This window comes from Cherax quadricarinatus, chromosome 55 (assembly GCF_038502225.1).
Source record: "Cherax quadricarinatus isolate ZL_2023a chromosome 55, ASM3850222v1, whole genome shotgun sequence".
NCBI classification, from domain to species: Eukaryota; Metazoa; Arthropoda; class Malacostraca; order Decapoda; family Parastacidae; genus Cherax; species Cherax quadricarinatus.
This window is the reverse complement of record NC_091346.1, coordinates 10,176,792-10,204,292: the sequence shown is the minus strand read 5'-3', so window position 1 is coordinate 10,204,292 and position 27,501 is coordinate 10,176,792. Positions and strand designations below refer to the sequence as shown.

At 44.5% G+C, this 27,501-nt stretch overlaps 1 protein-coding gene across 1 annotated transcript in view; it reads left to right on the top strand.

Moving 5' to 3' along the window:
- Positions 1-10,263: 10,263 nt before the first annotated feature.
- Positions 10,264-27,501, top strand: part of LOC138854332 (sex peptide receptor-like) — a 49,024-nt gene continuing 31,786 nt past the window's right edge. The window contains exon 1 of the mRNA XM_070096814.1: positions 10,264-12,408. Coding sequence (XP_069952915.1) covers positions 10,705-11,898 — 1,194 coding nt within the window. The 5' untranslated portion in view covers positions 10,264-10,704 and the 3' untranslated portion in view covers positions 11,899-12,408. The remainder of the gene's footprint in view (positions 12,409-27,501) is intronic.

Here is a 27,501-nt window from a genome sequence, read left to right as displayed (position 1 = left end):
ACACACACACACACACACACACACATATACAAACACCACACACACACACACCACACACACACACACCACACACACACACCACACACACACACACACACATACACACCCTACACACACACACACACACACCACACACACACCATATGCACACCACACACACACACCACACACACACACCACACACACACACACACCACACACACACACCACACACACACCACACGCACACACACACCACACACACACACCACACACACACCACACACACACCACACACACACCACACACACACACACACACACACACACACACACACACACACACACACCAACACACACACCCACACACACACACCCACACACACCCTCCACCACTTGACACAAACACTTGACACAAACACGTACCCCCCCTCCCCTTACCACCTCTCCCCCTTCCCTAACCACCTCACCTTAGCCACCTACCCCTCCCCCAAACCACCTAACCCCTCTCCAATCCGTCTAACCCCCCCAACTACCTCCCTCCCTCCAATAACCATCCTCCCCCTCCCCCATAACCATCCATCCCCTTTCTCCCTCAAACCATCTAACCCCCTCCCCCAACTATCTCTACCCCTCCAATAACCATCCTCCCCCTCCCCCACAACCATCCATCCCCTCTCCTCCTAACCATCTATTCCCCTCCCCCTAACCACCCGTCACCCCTTCTGTGGAGCAACGGGGTAACCTAGAACCAGGATGAGGACAAGGGGATTCAAGGACGAATCTGGGAGGGAGGAATGGGAGGTAGAGCTCAAAAAAAGGGAGGAAGACTGGGGAAGGAGACTAGATGAGCTGGAAAGGAAGATGGAAGAGAGGTTAGCAGCAGAATGCAGAAGGTGGAAGCAACAGGCCACAGCAGCAGAAATGAAGATAGAGAGATTAGAAGAGGAGCTGAGACATCTGAAACAGCAGAGATAAAGATATTACAGAAGTAGCATCGACAATGGCTACATCAAACACAGACAACAGGTCTGAAGGAAGCATGGAAACTAAACTGTATGCAAAGGTCCTGTCAAACCCACATGGGGCCAAAACAAAGACAGGGAGCACACTAGGACAGAATGAGAGGTTGGAAGACATTGAAGGAACTAGGACATGTGCAAGGACCTTACCAGATACCTGTGGGGGCCACGAACAGGTGAGCAGGAAGGACAAACCATAACTAGGGAAGGGACTGAAGGAAGGAACAGTCCACGGGAAGGAACTAAAACACATCAGAGGATGCAATGGGAGTCACAGTGGGAGGTGGAAAGAGAGAGATCCGTGTTTGTCTATGGGCTAGACGAAGCTAAAGGGGAAACGTATGATGAAAGAAAGCACGAGGAGAAAAAAGCGATTGAAGATATCATGAAGGTGATAGGCGAGGGGGACATGACCCAGGTGGCAAATTTTCGGAGAATTGGGTGGTTCACAAAGAAAAGGAATCGGCCTCTCAAAGTAATTTTCAAGGCAGAATCAACCCGAACCATGATCCTGCAGGAGAGGCAAGCAGGAGTTCCGGAGTGTGTACCTCGATCGAGACAGAACACAGGACAAAAGGAAGATGATGAAAGAGAGAGTTCAAAAACGAAAGGAGAAATGGGAGGAAATGAAAAAGGAGAGCAGAATAACCCAGGATCAAATGGAAGGACAAACGCACCCCCAGAAACACCTGCAGAAGGACTCCAGCCACGACACCCCCAAGGCAACTGAACAATCCAAACCAACCATCACACACCGATCCCTCTGTTTCCACTCCCCACACCACAGTTACAGTATTAGAACAGAAGTTGAAGGTTTGGTACACAAATGCAGAAGGATTAACGAATAAACATGAGGAATGGCAAGAAAGAATCAATGAGAAGTCCCCAGACATCATAGCAGTTACAGAAACAAAACTCACGGAGACAATAACAGATGCAATCTTCCCACCAGGATACCAGATCATGAGGAAAGATAGAAGGGGCAGGGGGGGAGGTGGGGTTGCTCTGCTCGTAAAAAACAGATGGAAATTCGAGAAAATGGAAAGCATAGATGAGACGGGAGAAAGAGACTACATAGCAGGTACACTTCAGTCTGGGGAACACAAAGTGGTCATTGCAGTGATGTATAATCCACCACAGAACTGCAGGAGGCCAAGAGAGGAATATGAAGAGAGCAACAGAGCAATGGTGGACACACTTGCTGAGGTGGCAAGAAGAGCTCACTCCAGCAGAGCAAAGTTGCTGGTTATGGGGGATTTCAACCACAGGGAAATTGACTGGGAAAACCTGGAGCCACATGGGAGTCACGAAACATGGAGAGCCAGGATGTTGGACGTGGTGTTGGAAAACCTCATGCACCAACATGTTAAGGACACTACCAGAGTGAGAGGGGAGGATGAACCAGCAAGATTGGACCTTGTGTTCACCCTAGGCAGCTCAGACATTACCTGGAGTTTACCTGGAGAGAGTTCCGGGGGTCAACGCCCCCGCGGCCCGGTCTGTGACCAGGCCTCCTGGTGGATCAGAGCCTGATCAACCAGGCTGTTGCTGCTGGGTGCACGCAAACCAACGTACGAGCCACAGCCCGGCTGATCCGGAACTGACTTTAGGTGCTTGTCCAGTGCCAGCTTGAAGACTGCCAGGGGTCTGTTGGTAATCCCCCTTATGTGTGCTGGGAGGCAGTTGAACTGTCTCGGGCCCCTGACACTTATTGTATTGAGGACATCAAGTATGAGAGTCCCCTAGGAGCTAGCGACCACGTGGTTCTGTGCTTTGAATACATAGTAGAGCTGCAAATGGAGAGAATAACAGGAGTTGAATGGGAAAAGCCTGACTATAAAAGAGGGGACTACATAGGGTTGAAGAACTTCCTGCGGGAGGTCCAGTGGGACAGAGAACTGGCAGGAAAGCCAGTAAATGAAATGATGGAATATGTAACAACAAAATGCAAGGAGGCAGTGAAAAGGTTTATTCCCAAGGGCAACAGTAACAACGGGAAGACCAGAACGAGCCCCTGGTTTACCCGACGGTGTAAGGAGGCAAAAACAAAATGCAATAGAGAATGGAAAAAGTACAGAAAATAGGGAGATCAGTCGCAGAGCCAGGAATGAGTAAGCACAGGTAAGGAGGGAGGCCCAACGACAGTATGAAAATGATGTAGCATCGAGAATCAAGACTGACCCGAAACTGTTGTATAGCCACATCAGGAGGAAGACAACTTTCAAAGACCAGGTGATCAGATTAAGAGTTTCTTCACCTCCTCCTCAGTTGTTCGTATGTCATCCAACACTTGTTTGTATATTCACTCTTGATGTTCCCTTCTGTGCTGTCTTCCCACAGCCCTTCCTGTCTCTACTGTAAAAACTTCCTTAAATCTCCTGTTCAGCTCCTCACATACCTCCTGATCATTTCTTGTGAGTTCTCCACCTTCTGTCCTTAAGTGACCTTGACACCTCAAAGGCGATGGGACCGGACAACATCTCCCCATGGGTCCTTAGAGAAGGAGCAGAGATGCTGTGCATGCCTCTAACAACAATCTTCAACACATCCCTTGAAACTGGGCAACTACCTGAGAAATGGAAGACAGCTAATGTAGTCCCCATATTTAAGAAAGGAAACAGAAAAAAGGCACTAAACTACAGACCTGTGTCTCTGACATGTATTGTGTGCAAAGTCATGGAGAAGATTATCAGGAGGAGAGTGGTCGAACACCTGGAAAGGAACAAGATTATAAATGAAAACCAGCATGGGTTCATGGAAGGCAAATCTTGTATAACAAACCTCCTGGAGTTTTATGACAAGGTAACAGAAGTAAGACACGAGAGAGAGGGGTGGGTAGATTGCATTTTCCTAGACTGCAGGAAGGCCTTTGACACAGTTCTCCACAAGAGATTGGTGGAGAAGCTGGAGGATCAGGCGCATGTAAAAGGGAGGGCACTGCAATGGATAAGGGAATACCTGACAGGGAGGCAGCAACGAGTCATGGTACGTGAAGAGGTATCACAGTGGGCGCCTGTTACGAGCGGGGTCCCACAGGGGTCAGTTCTAGGACCAGTGCTATTTTTGATATATGTGAACGAAATGATGGAAGGAATAGACTCTGAAGTGTCCCTGTTCGCAGATGACGTGAAGTTGATGAGAAGAATTAAATCGGACGAGGATGAGGCAGGACTGCAAAGAGACCTGGACAGGCTGGACATGTGGTCCAGTAACTGGCTTCTCGAATTCAATCCAGCCAAATGCAAAGTCATGAAGATTGGGGAGGGGCAAAGAAGACCGCAGACAGAGTATAGGCTAGGTGGACAAAGACTACAGACCTCACTCAGGGAGAAAGGCCTTGGGGTGACCATAACACCGAGCACATCACCGGAGGCACCCATCAACCAAATAACCGCTGCAGCATACAGGCGCCTGGCAAACCTGACAATAGCGTTCCGATACCTTAAGGAATCGTTCAAGACACTGTACACTGTGTATGTTAGGCCCATACTTGAGTATGCAGCACCAGTCTGGAACCCACACCTGGTCAAGCACGTCAAGAAGTTAGAGAAAGTACAAAGGTTTGCAACAAGGCTAGTCCCAGAGCTCAAGGGAATGTCGTACGAGGAAAGGTTAAGGGAAATCGGACTGACGAAACTGGAGGACAGAAGGGTCAGGGGAGACATGATAACGACATACAAGATACTGCGGGGAAGAGACAAGGTGGACAGAGATAGGATGTTCCAGAGAGGGGACACAGGGACAAGGGGTCACAACTGGAAGCTGAAGACTCAGACGAGTCACAGGGACGTTAGGAAGTATTTCTTCAGTCATAGAGTTGTCAGCAAGTGGAATAGCCTAGCAAGTGAAGTAGTGGAGGCAGGAACCATACATAGTTTTAAGAAGAGGTATGACAAAGCTCAGGAAGCAGGGAGAGAGAGAGGACCCAGTAGCGATCAGTGAAGAGGCGGGGCCAGGAGCTGAGTCTCGACCCCTGCAACCACAATTAGGTGAGTACAATTAGGTGAGTACACACACACACACACACACACTGGGGAGCGTGCGAGCACATTCAAGATAACGACGCTGACTAATAAGAAGAGACGACAACCAGATATAAGCTCATAAAACAACATGGAAACATAGTTAAAGATTTCCTAGCTCCTGGAACGCACACACACACACACACCCACAGTCACACGAATAGTGAATAATGACACTATATGTGCCATTTGTCATCTTATTCTTGAAGTACGCAGCACCACTGTGGAACCCCCTGCTGAATGAGAATACTGTGGTAGGTGCTGTGAGACACAAAAAGGTTAATACTGAAGATATTAGATTACAGAAGATCCAGATATGACATGATCATGACATTCATAATACTGAGAACTGACAGAGACAGTGAGGCGGGAAACAGGAACACTGGGGCACGGCTGGAAGCCGAAGATACAGATGAGTGACAAGTAAAGGATCCGCAAAGGTCGCAAGCAGGATCGGCACGAAGGTCACAACCAGGGGGCACGAAGGTCCCAAGAAGAATTGGCGCATAGGTCACAAGCAGGATTGGCGCAAAGGTCACAACCAGGGGCGGCACAAAGGCACAAAGGTAAAAGCCATGGGCGGCACAAAGGTCACAAGCAGGAGGGGAACAAAGGTCACAACCAGGGGCGGCACAAAGTTCACAAGCAAGAGCGGCACAAAGGTCACAAGCAAGAGCGACACAAAGGTCACATACAAGGGAGGCACAAAAGTCACAAGCAGGTGTTGCACAAAGGTCACATGTAGGATCGGCACAAAGGTCACCACCCCGGTGGCACAAAGGGACAATTAGAAAGAAGCTGCAGCACCTCTAAGACTCCCTCAGTCCCTTATATAACAAGAGTAAAAATAATTACAGCAGTAATAATAACAGTACTTCACAACAGGTCTCCTAGCATCCCCTCCAGCAGGTCTCCTAGCATCCCTTCCAGCAGATCTCCTAGCATCCCTTCCAGCAGGTCTCCTAGCATCCCTTCCAGCAGGTCTCCTAGCATCCCTTCCAGCAGGTCTCCTAGCATCCCCTCGAGCAGGTCTCCTAGCATCCCTTCCAGCAGGTCTCCTAGCATCCCTTCCAGCAGGTCTCCTAGCATCCCCTCCAGCAGGTCTCCTAGCATCCCTTCCAGCAGGTCTCCTAGCATCCCCTCCAGCAGGTCTCCTAGCATCCCTTCCACCAGGTCTCCTAGCATCCCCTCCAGCAGGTCTCCTAGCATCCCTTCCAGCAGGTCTCCTAGCATCCCTTCCAGCAGGTCTCCTAGCATCCCTTCCAGCAGGTCTCCTAGCATCCCCTCCAGCAGGTCTCCTAGCATCCCTTCCAGCAGGTCTCCTAGCATCCCCTCCAGCAGGTCTCCTAGCATCCCCTCCAGTAGGTCTCCTAGCATCCCTTCCAGCAGGTCTCCTAGCATCATTTCCAGCAGGTCTCCTAGCATCCCTTCCAGCAGGTCTCCTAGCATCCCTTCCAGCAGGTCTCCTAGCATCAATTCCAGCAGGTCTCCTAGCATCCCTTCCAGCAGGTCTCCTAGCATCCCTTCCAGTAGGTCTCCTAGCATCCCCTCCAGCAGGTCTCCTAGCATCCCTTCCAGCAGGTCTCCTAGCATCCCCTCCAGCAGGTCTCCTAGCATCCCCTCCAGCAGGTCTCCTAGCATCCCCTCCAGCAGGTCTCCTAGCATCCCCTCCAGCAGGTCTCCTAGCATCCCCTCCAGCAGGTCTCCTAGCATCCCTTCCAGCAGGTCTCCTAGCATCATTTCCAGCAGGTCTCCTAGCATCCCTTCCAGCAGGTCTCCTAGCATCCCTTTCAACAGGTCTCCTAGCATCCCTTCCAGCAGGTCTCCTAGCATCCCTTCCAGCAGGTCTCCTAGCATCATTTCCAGCAGGTTTCCTAGCATCCCTTCCAGCAGGTCTCCTAGCATCCTTTCCAGCAGGTCTCCTAGCATCCCTTTCAACAGGTCTCCTAGCATCCCTTCCAGCAGGTCTCCTAGCATCCCTTCCAGCAGATCTCATAGCATCCCTTCCAGCAGGTTTCATAGTATCCCTTCCAGCAGATCTCCTAGCATCCCTTCCAGCAGGTCTCCTAGCATCCCTTCCAGCAGATCTAGCATCCCTTCCAATAGGTCTCCTAGCATTCCTTCCAGCAGGTCTCTTAGCATGCCTTCCAACAGGTCTCCTAGCATCCCTTCCAGCAGGTCTCCTAGCATCCCTTCCAGCAGGTCTCCTAGCATCCCTTCCAACAGATCTCTTAGCACCCCTTCCAGCCGGTCTCCTAGTATCCCTTCCAGCAGGTCTCCTAGCATCCCTTCCAGCAGGTCTCCTAGCATCCCTTCCAGCAGGTCTCCTAGCATCCCTTCCAGCAGGTCTCCTAGCATCCCATCCAGCAGATCTCCGAGCATCCCTTCCAAGAGGTCTCTTAGCATCGCTTCCAGCAGGTCTCCTAGTATCCCTTCCAGCAGATCTCCTAGCATCCCATCCAGCAGATCTCCGAGCATTCCTTCCAACAGGTCTCCTAGCATCGCTTCCAGCAGGTCTCCTAGTATCCCTTCCAGCAGATCTAGCATCCCATCCAGCAGATCTCCTAGCAACCCTTCCAGCAGGTCTCCTAGCATCCCTTCCAGCAGGTCTCCTATCATCCCTTCCGGAAGGTTTCCTAGCATCCCTTCCAGCAGGTCTCCTAGCATCCCTTTTGGAAGGTCTCCTAGCATCTGTTCCAGCAGGTCTCCTAGCATCCCTTCCGGAAGGTCTCCTAGCATCCCTTCCAGCAGGTCTCTTAGCATCCTTTCTGGCAGGTCTCCTAGCATCCCTTGCAGCAGGTCTCCTAGCATCCCTTCCGGAAGGTCTCCTAGCATCCCTTCCAGCAGGTCTCCTAGCATCCCTTCCGGCAGGTCTCCTAGCATCCCTTCCAGCAGGTCTCCTAGCATTCCTTCCGGAAGGTCTCCTAGTATTCCTTCCAGCAGGTCTCCTAGCATCCCTTCCGGCAGGTCTTCTAGCATCCCTTCCAGCAGGTCTCCTAGCATCCCTTCCAGCAGGTCTCCTAGCATCCCTTCCGGCAGGTCTCCTAGCATCCCTTCCAGCAGGTCTCCTAGCATCCTTTCCGGAAGGTCTTCTAGCATTCCTTCCGGCAGGTCTCATAGCATCCCTTCCAGCAGGTCTCTTAGCATCCTTTCCGGAACGTCTCCTAGCATTCCTTACAGTCACGTAGTTAACCCTGACTCCCTTCCCATGCGGCGCAGAAATTTCGGCGACTCCCTTGGTCTGTGGTAAATTTGAAAATAAGCTTTTGTGTCACAGTGATCAGGAAGGTGGAACGAGCTGGACAATGCATAAAGAATTAATCTGACAGGGCTCACCCAGCAATGATGGAGGACAACTGAGAGGTGAGGCCAGGAGCTGAGACTCGACCCTTGCAACCACATATAAGTAATTGCACACCACTCACACACACACACACACACACACACACACACACACACACACACACACACACACACACACACACACACACACACACACACACACACACACACACACACACACACACACACACACACATACATGCATCAAGCGAAAATCTATTGAAACCATTCACAAGCCGTTATGAGGCTGGACCTCCAGCAGTGAATCGACCTCAGTAACCATAAACAGGTGAAAATACGTGAACAAGATGGGATAAATGTGGTGCGGTGGTGGTTATCGAAGTGTTGACGATGATTTTGGTAGTGGTGGTGTGGCAGTAAATATGGTGCACTACTTATCTTCAGATCCTGGATTCTAGTTTTGGTGCAAGAGTTCGGGGTGGTGATGGAGTGAAGAATGGATGAATGGTCGTGGTATGGGGTGGGATGTCCATGAGGTGGAGAAGTTTCCTGCATGTTGGAATGGTGAAAAGAAGGGAAGGGGGAGGGGAGGGTAAGTTAGTGTTGGCGGTGGCTATCGTATGGAGAGTGCAACAATGATGGGTTTTGCATGAGGGTTGGTAACACTAGTGGTGTTGGTGAGACGGTATGGTAGTTGTGTTATGAAAGATGTTATTGCTTGTGGTTGTGTTAAGGGAGATTATTGTAGTGATGGAGGTGGTTGGTCTCTTTAAGAGATAGTAGTGGCGGGGATTATCGTATATTATATTGTAGTGTAGTGGATGTGGCAGAAAGAGGTACAGGAAGAGATAATAATTATCAATGGTTCTGGGCTTTTTATGAGAAGTACGGGTCGTATTGGTTGTTATGATGGTGTATGTTAGTTGGTAGAAAACTTAGGAACAGAGAAAGAGGTAGTTGTGGCGTAAATGTTGTAAGTGTTAAGCAAGAAGTAGGTGTGTCGTTGTTGTTGGTGTTGCTGGATGGTGATGATAGTGGAAGTATTGTAGCTGGTCGTGCAGGGACTGGAGTCCTGATGGGGTGTTAATGGTGCAGATGGTAGAGTTGGTGAAACTGACGGTGAAGGAAATATAGATGATGGTGCTAGTGTTGCTTGTGGTGGTGACAGTGCTGGCAAAGATATTAATGGTGAAAGTGGGAATTCAGAGATTCGTTGCAGCATTTGTCGTTGTGGTGCGAGAGGAGGAGGGGTGAGTGGCAGGTGATGGATGTAGAGTTGGTGGGAGTGGTGGTGGGGTTAAGGCTTGTCGTTGTGGTGGTTGTAGTGGTTGTGTTAGTAATGTTAGCAGCAGTAATGGTAGTTGGGTAACAATAGTGACAATTGGGTTATAGAAGGGGTGACTTGGGTGAGAGTGGAGGCGACGGTGATATAGTAGTGGTAAGTAATGGGTGTGATGGTGGTGAGCTGATATTAATGGTGGTGGTAGTGATGGTGGTGGTAGTGGATGGATAGCGTTATGTGTGGGTGGTGGGTTATAGTGCTAGTAATGGGTGGTAGTGCTGGTGATGGATGGTGGTGGTGGTAGTGGATGGATGGCGTTGTGTAGGTGGTGGGTTATAGTACTAGTAAAAGGTGATAGTGCTGATGATGGATGGTGGTGGTGGTGGTGGTGTTGGTGCTAGTGCTGGTGGTGGTTGGCTGGTGTTAGATGTGGGTGATAGTACTAGTAATGGGTGGTAGTGGTGGTGATAGGTGGTAGTGGTGATGATGGTAGTGCTGGTGGTGGTTGGCTGGTGTTAGGTGTGGGTGGTGGGTGATAGTACTAGTAACGGGTGGTAGTGGTGGTGATGGATGTTGGTGGAAGTGATGGATGATAATGGTGGTGGATAGGTGTGCAAGGGCCTGGACCAGCAGCTCAGTCTCGTGGAGAGCGGAGAGGAGAGAGGACGGTCGCTGTTGCTCTCCCAGGCATTCTGGCACTGGCACTCTCACCAGCATAAGACATGTGGACGCGCAAAGACAACAGAGAGTCACTCATCCACCACGACTTCTCTGACAAAGATTAACTCGCAGGCCTCCAACAACTGCTGAAAAAAAATTCTTGTTTTTTTAGATAACAAGCGAAAGATAAAGTTAGTGTTTGGTGATAATGGTTAGTGAATCTTCAGAACACAGTTCAGGTTTTTGAGGAGAATCCGGAACGTTTCTGCCCCAGCCAGCCAACTCTTGTGTTTTTTTTTTTAACTTCGATAATATACCACTACGAAGATACTGACTTGTTGAATTATTGGACGAAGTAGTTCTGATGACGCTCCCGAGACCATCAAAACTATCAATGTTTAATTTTTGACCCCTGTTCGTCGCATACCTCTACCATCATGGATAACGAGACTCTGGCAAACTTTAGCACCAACGAGTCTGAGAACGATTTCTTGCTGAACAAGACCTGTGGGAGCGGCATCGCTGCAGACTTTCTCAATGTGAGCAACTTGTACCCTCTGGATCTGGCAATGCCGCTCTATGGATACGCTATGCCAGTGTTGTTGATTGTAACGACTGTTGCGAACACTATCATCGTTGCCGTCTTGTGGCAACACCACATGCGTTCCCCAACTAACGCTGTGCTCATGGCTATGGCGCTCTCAGACATGCTCACTGTGCTCTTCCCGGAACCCGTCTTCTTCTACATGTACACACTAAGCAATCATGCTAAGCCCCTCTATCCCCAAGCCGCTTGCTATGCCTGGGGCTTTCTACACGAAGACATCCCCAACTTGTTTCACACAGCATCCATCTGGTTGACGGTGGCCCTGGCTGTACAGCGGTACATTTATGTGTGTCACCCTCCTCTGGCCCGCACCTGGTGTACACTTCCCCGCGTCATCAATGCTATCATCTGGATCTTCATCTTCGCCACCATTCACCAGGCGCCCAGATTCTTCGACACCGTGTATGACTCCGTGGAAGTTAAATGGCAAGGCGAGTGTGTATTTGTATGTAGCGAGAGGTTCAGCGACTGGGTGACCCAAATTACTCCCAACATTTACTTTCCAATATACTTCTGGTTCCGGGTGGTGTTCGTGCATCTGGGTCCCTGCACATTGCTGGTAGTGCTCAACCTTCTCCTCTTCAGGGCCATGAAAGAAGCACAGAAGCGCAGGAAGAAACTTTTAAATGACAAGAACTCGAACAGGGAATGCAAGAAACTGAGGGATTCCAACTGCACCACACTGATGCTGATCGCTGTTGTGTCCGTCTTCCTGGTGACTGAGATTCCACTTGCCATTATCACTCTCTTACACATCATCTCTAATATGGGAGTCGAGCTTTTCTCAAAGGATTCGTACTACATGCTTATGTATTTCTTCATCGTCTCTAATTCCTTCATTATATTTTCCTACCCCATAAATTTTGCAATATATTGCGGAATGTCGCGACAGTTTCGAGAGACGTTCCATGATCTTTTCATTCGTGGACACGGCACGCCACGAAGGAAAGACTCGGCGCGCTACTCGACGACCAACGGTCGATCAAGAACCTGCCGCTCTAGCACTTCGGAGACCGTCATATGAGGACGGGAGGTACCAGGTGAAGGCACGGACATACTTCGCCCTTCAGCTGGTTCCCATCTCTCACCCATGTTGTCGAAACAAATTTCTCTCAACAATAGTACCCGTAGTTCTATCGCAAATGTCTTCGATCCGTTATCCGAGAAGTCACCAATATTGCCACAGAAGAACAAACAAGGTGCAGCCACGAATGCAGGATTAACGCACAATTTCATGAAGGATAATTATTGTCCTCACGAGATCTCAGAGGTTACATGTGTAGCAGAGGCGTCATTATCAGAAAATACTATACTAGGCAGTAAGGAAGAGGACTTGTTGCTGGCAAAAACAAGTAAGGTGGAGAGTCGTCACAGACCTGCCTTAGGCCTCAGGGTTCACTTTGAAAGTTCGGCTATGACTGGCAGCGGTACACAGAGCACAAACAGTGACGACAACAATACTGCAGTGTTTAATGAAACCGTCCTGTGAAGATCATGTTATGCTTATCATAACCATAACATCACCAAGTTACAGGTACGCTCCTCATGGTGAGGAATTATCTTCCATTTCCAGTTATATGTATTAAACAACATGAGCGTGATGGCAAGTATAAAAGTTAGCACATTCTACTGTAAGAACTTTTTTTAAGCAGTACAAAATGGGCTTTTGTTCAAATTTAAAAATTTAAATCCATTTCAACATATTAAAATTAAAAGCTCATTTGTTTAGGATTCATTGAGCGTTCAGTCACCCGAGTATAAATAATGAAAATTCCAAAAAACATTTAGAAAAGCTAAATAATAGCTTTAAAAGGCCTTCATCAGACAAAATAAAGTCACGTAGTTATTTTACATTATCTATAATTACAAACAACTTAAAAATTTTCACACCATCAAGATCACTAGGAAGATGAGCACAGCCACAGTGTAACACAAGTTCCCAGTTGCTCTCATAATCCTCATTAATTCACTTAAGGTATAATGAAGATAGAATGAGTTTCAATGAGACACTCAACGTACACTGTGATTAACGTGAGTGTGTAATTAGATTAAAAATAAGGAAGGTTAAGAGGGAAGCATAGAGTCTTCAGTGATACCATCTCTGGATTATATAGGGAGAATTTTTGTATCATGGGTTGAATATTAGGATGGACGAACGAAAGAGCCATTGTGATCAATATCAGTTTCAGTGGAACAAAAACAAGAGGACACATCCACTTTAGTGGAATGAACGATAGTTTACGGAGGACGAATATTAGTGTCAGAAAACACAAGTAGCAACTCCGGCTGGAAGAATAACAATCTCGTGAGTATAGGCAATGGTATATCATATTTTTAGTGAGATAAAAGCAATTTCAGTGGGACAAACAATAGTTTCAGTGGGACTAACAATAGTTTCAGTGGGACTAACAATAGTTTCAGTAGGACTAACAATAGTTTCAGTGGGACTAACAATAGTTTCAGTGGGACTAACAATAGTTTCAGTAGGACTAACAATAGTTTCAGTGGGACTAACAATAGTTTCAGTGGGATTAACAATAGTTTCAGTGGGACAAACAATAGTTTCAGTGGGACGAACAATAGCTTCAGTGGGACAAACAATAGTTTCAGTGGGACAAACAATAGTTTCAGTTGGACGAACAATAGTTTCGGCAGAACTAACAATAGTTTCAGTGGGACTAACAACAGTTTCAGTGGGACTAACAATAGCTACAGTGGGACGAACGATTGTTTCAGTGGGACGAGCGATTGTTTCGCTAGCACTAGAAATATTTCCAGTGAGACGAACGACAGTTTTAGTGGGATGACCATACACAGGGCTCCTCTTTTTTATCAATATATTTACTCCACTTCTACTACTACTACTACTACTACTACTACTACTACTACTACTACTACTACTACTACTACTTCTACTTCTACTACTATCACTACTACTTCCACTTCCAGCATTACTTCTACAATTACTTCTCCATTTCCTTCTTTCTTCCTCCCTCTCTTTGACCCGTTCTTGTCCCCCTCTCTCGTTCATATACCGGCTCCCTCATCTTCGTGTGTTTTTGTGATTTGTAAATAATCCAAGTTAGACCGAAACATCGCTTTAAGCTTCTCTCTCCTGTGTGAGGGTTATTTGTGTATTGTTCCAGTCATGGTATTGTGCCTTGTCGTTTCTGGACGAACGATAGTTTCAATGTGCCAGCAAAATTGAGTTACCGACCTCTTAATTATCACATTGCGGGAGACAGTATTACATTTTCACTCGTTGAAGTTAAAGATTATTTCTAAATCTATAATATTCTTCCTCAAAAATTATTTGTAATATATTATGCCTTTTACATCACCGTTATATACAAATCCCTAAATAACAAGCACAATGCCACAAAAATCCTCTTCTTATCATTTCTTGTCAAGGGTTCGCCTTTAATATGCATTAAAGCCTGTCTACTACACTAGTGTCATCAAGGATCTATACCACCTCTTGAACACAAGTGAAGAATATTTTAATACATAAAATAGAGCTTAAAGTAAGCTGTCAGTGTATTTACACTTGGAAACATATAACTCTCTGGTTCAAGCTCACTGCATTATATTGTTAAACCTCCTTCCAGTCCTCCCACTGCAACACGACACACCCCTCCTTCCAGTCCTCCCACTACAACACTACACACCACTCCTTCCAGTCCTCCCACTACAACATGGCACACCACTCCTTCCAGTCCACCCACTACAACACTACACACCACTCCTTCCAGTCCTCCCACTACAACATGGCGCACCACTCCTTCCAGTCCTCCCACTGCAACATGGCGCACCACTCCTTCCAGTCCTCCCACTACAACATGGCGCACCACTCCTTCCAGTCCTCCCACTACAACACTACACACCACTCCTTCCAGTCCTCCCACTACAACATGGCACACCACTCCTTCCAGTCCTCCCACTACAACACTACACACCACTCCTTCCAGTCCTCCCACTGCAACACGGCACACCACTACTTCTAGTCCTCTCACTGCAACACGACACACCACTCCTTCCAGTCCTCCCACTACAACATGGCACACCACTCCTTCCAGTCCTCCCACTACAACACTACACACCACTCCTTCCAGTCCTCCCACTACAACATGGCGCACCACTCCTTCCAGTCCTCCCACTGCAACATGGCGCACCACTCCTTCCAGTCCTCCCACTACAACATGGCGCACCACTCCTTCCAGTCCTCCCACTACAACACTACACACCACTCCTTCCAGTCCTCCCACTACAACACTACACACCACTCCTTCCAGTCCTCCCACTACAACACTACACACCACTCCTTCCAGTCCTCCCACTGCAACATCGCACACCACACCTTCCAGTCCTCCCACTGCAACATCGCACGCCACTCCTTCCAGTCCTCCCACTGCAACATGGCACACCACTCCCTCCAGTCCTCCCACTGCAACACGACACACCACTCCTTGCAGTCCTCCCACTACAACACGACACACCACTCCTTCCAGTCCTCCCACTACAACACGACACACCACTCCTTCCAGTCCTCCCACTACAACACTACACACCACTCCTTCCAGTCCTCCCACTGCAACATGGCGCACCACTCCTTCCAGTCCTCCCACTACAACACTACACACCCCTCCTTCCAGTCCTCCCACTACAACACTACACACCACTCCTTCCAGTCCTCCCACTGCAACATGGCACACCACTCCTTCCAATCCTCCCACTACAACACGACACACCCCTCCTTCCAGTCCTCCCACTACAACACTACACACCACTCCTTCCAGTCCTCCCACTGCAACACGGCACACCACTACTTCTAGTCCTCTCACTGCAACACGGCACACCAATCCTTTCAGTCCTCCCACTACAACACGACACACCACTCCTTCCAGTCCTCCCACTACAACACAGCACACCACTCCTTCCAGTCCTCCCACTACAACACTACACACCACTCCTTCCAGTCCTCCCACTACAACATGGCACACCACTCCTTCCAGTCCTCCCACTACAACACTACACACCACTCCTTCCAGTCCTCCCACTGCAACATGGCACACCACTCCTTCCAGTCCTCCCACTACAACACGACACAACGCTCCATCCAGTCCTCCCACTACAACACTACACACCACTCCTTCCAGTCCTCCCACTGCAACATGGCACACCACTCCTTCCAGTCCTCCCACTACAACACGACACAACGCTCCATCCAGTCCTCCCACTACAACACTACACACCACTCCTTCCAGTCCTCTCACTGCAACATGGCACACCACTCCTTTCAGTCCTCTCACTACAACACTACACACCACTCCTTCCAGTCCTCCCACTACAACACTACACACCACTCCTTCCAGTCCTCTCACTGCAACACGACACACCACTCCTTCCAGTCCTCCCACTACAACACGGCACACCACTCCTTCCAGTCCTCCCACTACAACACTACACACCACTCCTTCAAGTCCTCCCACTGCAACATGGCACGCCACTCCTTCCAGTCCTCCCACTACAACACGGCACACCACTCCTTCCAGTCCTCCCACTACAACACTACACACCACTCCTTCAAGTCCTCCCACTACAACACTACACACCACTCCTTCAAGTCCTCCCACTACAACATGGCACACCACTCCTTTCAGTCCTCTCACTACAACACGACACACCACTCCTTCCAGTCCTCCCACTACAACACGGCACACCACTCCTTCCAGTCCTCCCACTACAACACTACACACCACTCCTTCAAGTCCTCCCACTACAACACTACACACCACTCCTTCAAGTCCTCCCACTACAACATGGCACACCACTCCTTTCAGTCCTCCCACTACAACACGGCACACCACTCCTTCCAGTCCTCCCACTACAACACTACACACCACTCCTTCAAGTCCTCCCACTGCAACATGGCACGCCACTCCTTCCAGTCCTCCCACTACAACACGGCACACCACTCCTTCCAGTCCTCCCACTACAACACTACACACCACTCCTTCAAGTCCTCCCACTACAACACTACACACCACTCCCTCCAGTCCTCCCACTGCAACACGACACACCACTCCTTGCAGTCCTCCCACTACAACACGACACACCACTCCTTCCAGTCCTCCCACTGCAATATGGCAGACCACTCCTTCCAGTCCTCCCACTGCAACATCGCACACCACACCTTCCAGTCCTCTCACTGCAACATCGCACGCCACTCCTTCCAGTCCTCCCACTGCAACATGGCACACCACTCCCTCCAGTCCTCTCACTGCAACACGGTACACCACTCCTTCCAGTCCTCTCACTGCAACACGACACACCACTCCTTCCAGTCCTCCCACTGCAACACGACACACCACTCCTTCCAGTTCTTTCACCACAACATGGCACACCACTCCTTCCAGTCCTCCCTCTGCAGCATCGCACGCCACTCCTTCCAGTCCTCCCATTGCAACATGGCACACCACTCCTTCCAGTCCTCTCACTACAACAAGACACACCACTCCTTCCAGTCCTCCCACTGCAACACGACACACCACACCTTCCAGTCCTCCCTCTGCAGCATCGCACGCCACTCCTTCCAGTCCTCCCATTGCAACATGGCACACCACTCCTTACAGTCTTCCCATTGCAACACGACACACCAGCTAGGCTCCACATAATGCATACATTGCAACACGACACACCAGCTAGGCTCCACATAATGCATACATTGCAACACGACACACCAGCTAGGCTCCACATAATGCAGACATTGCAACACGTCACACCAGCTAGGCTCCACATAATGCAGACATTGCAACACGACACACCAGCTAGGCTCCACATAATGCATACATTGCAACACGACACACCAGCTAGGCTCCACATAATGCATACATTGCAACACGACACACCAGCTAGGCTCCACATAATGCATACATTGCAACACGACACACCAGCTAGGCTCCACATAATGCATACATTGCAACACGACACACCAGCTAGGCTCCACATAATGCAGACATTGCAACACGACACACCAGCTAGGCTCCACATAATGCATACATTGCAACACGACACACCAGCTAGGCTCCACATAATGCAGACATTGCAACACGACACACCAGCTAGGCTCCACATAATGCAGACATTGCAACACGACACACCAGCTAGGCTCCACATAATGCAGACATTGCAACACGACACACCAGCTAGGCTCCACATAATGCATACATTGCAACATACAATATGAATATATGTATTTTTCCATATGAAGAAAATAAATCTTAAAATCATTAACAAAAACCACTTTCAATTTTAAGTTTTATATTATTAAATGTATTTTGCAAAAATTCCTCATCTTACAAGAATTATACAGAATTTTATTACACTTTTGATTATATTTATTTTATTAAATGTCAAAGATCTGCAAATATATAAATAATCTTACAAATTAACAAAAAATATATTAAACTCTCCACTTATACTCTGTACCTTTTATACAATATAATTTCTTTAGTTATTTTTCTAATACCTTTCTATCTGACGCTTTTCTTTGATATTTTGCAACTTACTCTCAATGTGCATGCAACATTGAGTCATATCACCAATAATAAATATACATCTCGGATAGTTATATGCTCATTCAAGTATCAACTAAGTATATTTTATTTAATTTACGAAGATTCCAACTAATTTACAAATTAATTATTTGCCAAAAATCAAAATCTAGAATAGCTTCAGGGGTGAACAAGAATTTCGTTAAGTATGACTAACGACAGATTCATTGAAAACAGGAGTTTCAAAAGGCACAGAGAATAAGAATTTGTACAAATGATATGACTAACGATCCTAGTGGGACGAACAAGAGTTTCCCCTCGAAAAATACTTCTTTCAGTGGAAAACGAATATTTAGAGACGAACCATACCAAGAGTGGGGTTAGAACCCGCGATCAGAGAGTCATAAAAGTCCAGACCGACGCGTTAGCCATTTGCAGACGACTATGAATTACAGATCAATAAGCAATAGTTTTTGGTGAAGCAAAATGTTGTAAATGAACTTACAAGACTCTAGGTGGGACAACCTGGTATTTCAGTGAAGCGAACAATATTTACAGATAGATCAGTTAGACTTTCAGTGAAATTAAGAAAAAGATCAGTATTCTCTAGTAACTTCACAGTCACCACGAATCCTTACACCTATAATTAAACTATGTTAGAAATTATGTAGATTTGCTCATACTAAACGTAAAGTCAAAATAATGGTTCACTTGAATTAGATGCATAAGTTATAAAAGATTCAAAAGGAACATTATTAATATTATTAATTTATTACATAAAAACATTTTTAAATAAAAATGGTAAATTGGCACCAGCACAGTTCGTTGATGATCCATACGTTATTCTATGTGAAATAGATTATTGCTGAAAGTTTTAAGCCATTGATGATTCTCACGTTACTGAAGCAAAACTATTATTCGATATTCATCCACAAAATAAACAATGTTCTGTTGAAATGCGAATCTTCCTCTAAGTAAAATGCATAAATGCTGAAAGATTGTGGTATATCGAAGGAGGAATTCTTAAGTATCCCCTATAGAGGGATAGCTACGTAAACGATCCGAGTGAGGTATCCCCCATATCTCATAACTCAGGATTCTTGAACAGGATCTGCACACAAGAGGTGCAGAATTTGTACCTGAAACCCATAAAAAGGCAGATAAGATGCAGCTTAACACTCTTAAGAGACCGAGAAGACATCTGCCCACACCCACAGGAGGTCCAGCTGCTGCACATCAAAATTTTGAAAATATCCAAGAGATTTTGTTCAGAACATTCAAGAAGTGTAACATCTAACCTTTAGTTCAACAGCCACAAAAAATGTATGAGTTGTAGATTTTTACCATATGAGGAACAAACAAACTATAAAAAGGGTTATTTTATATTTTATATTTTATTATTATTATTATTATTATTATTATTATTATTATTATTATTATTATTATTATTATAATTATTATTATTATTATTATTATTATTATTATTATTATTGCTGTTGGTGCTCTTGTTGTTGCTGTTAACTCATCAGTTATCTCTCACTCACACAGGGTGACCCTGACCCCCCCCCAAAAAAAAAAGAGAAAACACATACTCTGTCATTTATTCAGTTACTGTCTTTCCTCAAAGTTCAGATGATGATCCTAAACACAGCATTCTTATTTATCCCTGTTTAGAGCGCAGAAAAAAATGTACATCACAAGTCTGAGACTCATTTCTGCCTAACCGGTTTTTCATAAATGTTACCTTGCTCACATTCCAACAGCACTTCAAGATATAAATACTGCTAGTCTCCACCCACTCCGATCTCGTGAAATCGCACAAGCCGGTTGGATATTCCAGCTCTTAGCATCCAAAACCTCCTTCATTTCCTTCCTCCAACCCATCCTGGACGATCTCGACCCCCTCCTTCCCTCCACCCCTGATTTATTTTCCCACTTAAACGTCTTACTCTGCTTCCTCACCTTTAAATGGCTAAACAACTCAACAACATTCCCGCACCTCTCCGTGCTCCAGTTTTCTTTTTTTTTTACATAATATTGAAAACACAAACTTATACTATGTACTCATTTTTTCGACGCTCACGTAACACTGAATTACTGCTAGAAAGTTTTAATTGTGTAACCAGTTGTTAGCGTAAGTATATTTACATGCGTTGCATGGTGTAATGTGTTTATTACTAATTCACTTTATTATGTACTAGGTATTTAGCATATTGGAGGAAAAGAAGGGCAGTTGGTCTAATTATTCAACAACTTGTGGCGTTGCTTAGGACACGTTACATCTGGTTGCCAGTTGACCAGAGTTAGCTGGAGGGTAAGCTAAGGCTAAGCTATCAGTTGGTATCTAGCTAAACACGGATAACCACCTTCAAAAACATCGACCATCTCACACGTACACACACACCTACTTTAACATAGTATATATTCTCGTAATTAGTGGGAGGAGTATTTATATTTTGTACTTCTGGTTTAATCTCTATGTTCCTACTATGGAACTTATTCATATGGCGTTTATTGTTGTAAGTAACATCTTCCTTTGGCTCCTGACACAATGACCTCTTCCGTGTGAGAGTCGGTCCCTGATTAAGAGTGCTTGCTCCAGACTTATTGGCCTCTGCCAAGAGTAAGTCAGTCCCTAAGCAAGAGTACTTGCTCTTGACACACACTGCCCTCGTACGTGTGTCACTCCTGAAGTGGTAGTGCTTGCTCCTACCATACTCGTCTTTGTCCTAAGTCCATGAGCAGGAGAACTTGTTCCAAGAATACTAGCTTCTGCTAGACCAGAACTACAGGGAAAAGTCGGTCTCCATTTTTTTCAGGGTTTTTACCATTTCTTACAGCTGTTGACTAGCGATGAGGATATGAATGTCTAAAACCATTAACAATCTGGCTTCTGACGCAGCCTTCATGTCTTCCCTAATCAGGCTGTTACTGCTAGAGTTCTTCCATTTGTTCTTTCTTATAACTTATCCAGATAGAATAGGTTACAATCTTATAATTAGACAATTATAAATTTTCAGATATCTTTCGATTATTGCCCTTAATAATTAAAACATCTAGAAAAGGCAATGAGTTATTTTCTTCAAACTGAACAGTAAAGTTTATAGAATGGGCTAAGCTATTTAATTTAACGAGGAAATGGTTTATCTCTACATTCTTAGGCATAAGACACAAAATATCAACATATCTGAACCATTTAGCTCTATTAGGGAGGATTGTGTTAGCAGTCTTGTTTCAAAAAATTCCATGTATAGGTTACTAAGAACAGGTGAAAGAGGATTTCCCATTGCCATACCAAACTTCTTAGTTTAAAACTTATCACTAAATGCAAATTTTGCATCAATAATGAAAAGTTTAATAAGTTTAATGATAGGAAATGGCAATAGTAAATCGTAATTAACAAGTTCTCCAGATAAGAAACTTAATAAATCATCAACTGGAACTTTTGTAAACAAGGAAGTAACATCAAAACTAACCATGTTAAAATCATTTAAGTCAGTCAAGGAGCTTAATTTATGAACTAAATCTATGTTATTTTTAACATTAAGTTAGAAGGGTAATAATGACTTAAAATTTAAAATTTACAGAAAACCTACAAATAACTGTCCCTATGTACACTATTATTCTTCACATGAAGACAGAGTTAAACTGTCGGTTTTCTCATTAATTTTTTGAGAGCTTTACGTATTTGTAGTCCAAAGTTCATAGATGAAGAAATATCCAAAATTTTTGAAAGAGCTAATGATCTAAAATACCCAAGAAACGTAATTGATAAATCTTTTAAACTTGCTAGAAATATTCTTCACAATCCAAAAAGGGACAACCAACCTTATTCAACTAAAAATATGTTGGTTCTCCCTTACCATGAAAACTTGGTTTATATGCCTTCTCTTCTTAAGACTTTTAATATCAGAGTTGTATTTAAAAAAAAATTGATAAAGAATTCCCCCCAAAATGCTGACGGATATGTCTATAAGATTCCTTGTAAAATATGCGATAAAGTTATTACTAAGATTAAAACAACATAAATATAGCATTAGAACTGGACAAGATTCCAATGCTCTATTTATTCATGTGAGAGATTTTAACCATCTAATTGATTTTCAAAAAGTTGAGAAAGTTGTATCAAGCAAGTCCATGGCTGACAGGAATATAATTAAATCTTGTTTCATAAAAAGCAGTTTTGACAATAATATGAATATTTCCTTTGGTTTATATAAATTAGATTAATTTAATTAATAAAATTTGGGAAGAATTTAATAATAATTTAAACAAATCATAAATCTTAATTCTTCGGTAGAGTACTAGGGTTTGGCAAATATTTTGTTAGTGGGATGGATCGTGAAGGACCTGCCTAGTATGGGCAACAGGCCTGCTGCAGTGTTCCCCCTTTCCTATAAGTCGGGGGTCGTTACGCATCTTACTGACAAGGAGAATGAAATGTACTCATTTTTTTAATAATTATTCTCTTTCGGTTTTTACACAGGAAGACACTAACAACATCCCAGTAATTAATTTTTATAGTGGGCCTGAAGAAGATAAATTATGTAATGTCACAGTCACTAGTGAAATGGTTATGAAACAAACAGACCGTCTGAAACAAAATAAATCGACGGGTCCTGATGAGCTTTTTTTCATGGGTTTTTAAGGAATACAAAATGGAACTCTGTGAACCATTAACTAATAATTTTAATTTACCTCATCAAACAGGTGTAGTGTCTATGTGGAAGATGGCTAATGTTATTCCTATTTTTAAAGCAGGAGACCAGTCGTTACCGTCAAATTACCGCCCAACAAGCCTGACCTCAATTGTAGGCAAATTACTAGAGTCAATTATAGCTGGTATTATAAGATGCCATCTGGATAAGCATAATTTGATTAATGATACTCAACATGGATTCACGAGAGGCCGTTCCTGACTAACTAATTTATTAACCTTCAGTAAAGTTTTTAGCGGCTGTTGATTACGATATGGAATTCGATATTGTTTATTTAGATTTTAGTATAAGGCTTTCGATAGAGTACCACACCAACTCATGGCATTGTGGAAAATGTGCTGTCATGGATCCAGTCATGGCTCACCAACAGGAAGCAGAGAATATGCTCAAGTGGGGTTAAATCTGAGTGGGGATCTGTAACAAGTGGCGTTCCACAGGGATCAATCTTAGGCCCATTGTTGTTTGTAATATATATCAATGACACATAGGCAACAGTTAGGCATCTTTAATCCGAAACGTTTCGCCCTCACAATAGGCTTCTTCAGTCGAGTACAGAAAGTAGGCAGGAGCAGTAGAGATGTTGAAGACGATGTAATCAGTCCATCACCCTTGAAGTCGAAGATTTGAGGTTTTCAGTCCCTCAGCCTGGAGAAGAGTTCTATTTCATACTCTGAAACATTGTTTCAGAGTATAGAACAGAACTCTTTCGCAGTGGTTGTTTTGCATATTCTAATATCACCTGTTTACTGTGATCTTATTGCATATATATATATATATATATATATATATATATATATATATATATATATATATATATATATATATATATATATATATATATATATATATATATTTTTTTTTTTTTTTTTTTTTTTTTTTTTTTTTCAACAAGTCGGCCGTCTCCCACCGAGGCAGGGTGACCCAAAAAAGAAAGAAAATCCCCAAAAAGAAAATACTTTCATCATCATTCAACACTTTCTCCACACTCACACATTATCACTGCTTTTGCAGAGGTGCTCAGAATACAACAGTTTAGAAGCATATACGTACAAAGATACACAACATATCCCTCCAAACTGCCAATATCCCAAACCCCTCCTTTAAAGTGCAGACATTTTACTTCCCATTTCCAGGACTCAAGTCCGACTATATGAAAATAACCGGTTTCCCTGAATCCCTTCACTAAATATTACCCTGCTCACACTCCAACAGATCGTCAGGTCCCAAGTATCATTCGTCTCCATTCACTCCTATCTAACACGCTCATGCACGCTTGCTGGAAGTCCAAGCCCCTTGCCCACAAAACCTCCTTTACCCCCTCTTTCCAACCCTTTCGAGGACGACCCCTACCCCTCCTTCCTGCCCCTATTGATTTATATGCTTTCCATGTCATTCTACTTTGATCCATTCTCTCTAAATGACCAAACCACCTCAACAACCCCTCTTTTGCCCTCTGACTAATGCTTTTATTAACTCCACACCTTCTCGTAATTTCCACACTCCGAATTTTCTGCATAATATTTACACCACACATTGCCCTTAGACAGGACATCTCCACTGCCTCCAACCGTCTCCTCGCTGCTGCATTTACCACCCAAGCTTCACATCCATATAAGAGTGTTGGTACTACTATACTTTCATACATTCCCTTCTTTGCCTCCATAGATAACGTTTTTTGACTCCACATATACCTCAACGCACCACTCACCTTTTTTCCCTCATCATTTCCATGATTAACCTCATCCTTCATAAACCCATCCGCCGACACCTCAACTCCCAAGTATCTGAAAACATTCACTTCTTCCATACTCCTCCTCCCCAATTTGATATCCAATTTTTCTTTATCTAAATCATTGATACCCTCATCACCTTACTCTTTTCTATGTTCCTTTCAACTTTCTACCTTTACACACATTCTCAAACTCATCCACTAACCTTTGCAATTTTTCTTTAGAATCTCCCATAAGCACAGTATCATCAGCAAAAAGTAACTGTGTCAGTTCCCATTTTGAATTTGATTCCCCATAATTTAATCCCACCCCTCTCCCGAACACCCTAGCATTTACTTCTTTTACAACCCCATCTATAAATATATTAAACAACCATGGTGACATTACACATCCCTGTCTAAGACCTACTTTTACCGGGAAGTATTCTCCCTCTCTTCTACACACCCTAACCTGAGCCTCACTATCCTCATAAAAGCTCTTTACAGCATTTAGTAACTTACCACCTATTCCATAAACTTGCAACATCTGCCACATTTCTCCTCTATCCACTCTATCATATGCCTTTTCTAAATCCATAAATACAATAAAAACTTCCCTACCTTTATCTAAATACTGTTCACATATATGCTTCAATGTAAACACTTGATCTACACATCCCCTACCCACTCTGAAGCCTCCTTGCTCATCCGCAATCCTACATTCTGTCTTACCTCTAATTCTTTCAATTATAACTCTACCGTATACTTTTCCTGGTATACTCAGTAAACTTATTCCTCTATAATTTTTACAATCTCTTTTGTCCCCTTTCCCTTTATATAAAGGGACTATACATGCTCTCTGCCAATCCCTAGGTACCTTCCCCTCTTTCATACATTTATTAAACAAAAGTACCAACCATTCCAACACTATATCCCCCCCTGCTTTTAACATTTCTGTCATGATCCCATCAGTTCCAGCTGCTTTACCCCCTTTCATTCTACGTAATGCCTCACGTACCTCCACCACACTTACATTCTGCTCTTCTTCACTCCTAAAAGATGGTATACCTCCCTGGCCAGTGCATGAAATTACCGCCTCCCTTTCTTCCTCAACATTTAAAAGTTCTTCAAAATATTCTCGCCATCTACCTAATACCTCCCTCTCCCCATCTACTAACTCCCCTACTCTGTTTTTAACTGACAAATCCACACTTTCCCTAGGCTTTCTTAACTTGTTTAACTCACTCCAAAATTTTTTCTTATTTTCATTAAAATTTCTTGACAGTGCCTCTCCCACTCTTTCATCTGCTCTCCTTTTGCACTCTCTCACCACTCTCTTCACCTTTTACTCTCCATATACTCTGCTCTTCTTATAACACTTCTGCTTTGTAAAAACCTCTCGTAAGCTACCTTTTTCTCTTTTATCACACCCTTTACTTCATCATTCCACCAATCACTCCTCTTTCCTCCTGCCCCCACCCTCCTATAACCACAAACTTCTGCCCCACATTCTAATACTGCATTTTCAAAACTATTCCAACCCTCTTCAACCCCCCCACTACTCATCTTTGCACTAGCCCACCTTTCTGCCAACAGTCGCTTATATCTCGCCCGAACTTCCTCCTCCCTTAGTTTATACACTTTCACCTCCCTCTTACTTGTTGTTGCCACCTTCCTCTTTTCCCATCTACCTCTTACTCTAACTGTAACTACAACTAAATAATGATCCGATATATCAGTTGCCACTCTATAAACATGTACATCCTGGAGCCTACCCATCAACCTTTTATCCACCAATACATAATCTAACAAACTGCTTTCATTACGTGCTACATCATACCTTGTATATTTATTTATCCTCTTTTTCATAAAATATGTATTACTTATTACCAAATTTCTTTCTACACATAGCTCAATTAAAGGCTCCCCATTTACATTTATCCCTGGCACCCCAAATTTACCTACTACTCCCTCCATAACATTTTTACCCACTTTAGCATTGAAATCCCCAACCACCATTACTCTCACAGTTGATTCAAAACTCCCCACGCATTCACTCAACATTTCCCAGAATCTCTCTCTCTCCTCTACACTTCTCTCTTCTCCAAGTGCATACACGCTTACTATAACCCACTTTTCACATCCAATCTTTATTTTACTCCACATAATCCTTGAATTTATACATTTGTAGTCCCTTTTTTCCTGCCATAGCTTATCCTTCAACATTATTGCTACTCCTTCTTTAGCTCTAACTCTATTTGAAACCCCTGACCTAATCCCATTTATTCTTCTCCATTGAAACTCTCCCACCCCCTTCAGCTTTGTTTCACTTAAAGCCAGGACATCCAGTTTCTTCTCATTCATAACATCCACAATCATCTCTTTCTTATCATTTGCACAACATCCACGCACATTCAGACTTCCCACTTTGACAATTTTCTTCTTCTTATTCTTTTTAGTAATCTTTACAGGAAAAGGGGTTACTAGCCCATTGTTCCCGGCATTTTAGTTGACTTTTACAACACGCATGGCTTACAGAGGAAAGATTCTTATTTCACTTCCCCATGGATATAAAAGGAAAAGTAATAAGACCAAGAACTATTAAGATAAAATCAGAGAAAACTCAGATGAGTGTGTATAAATAAACG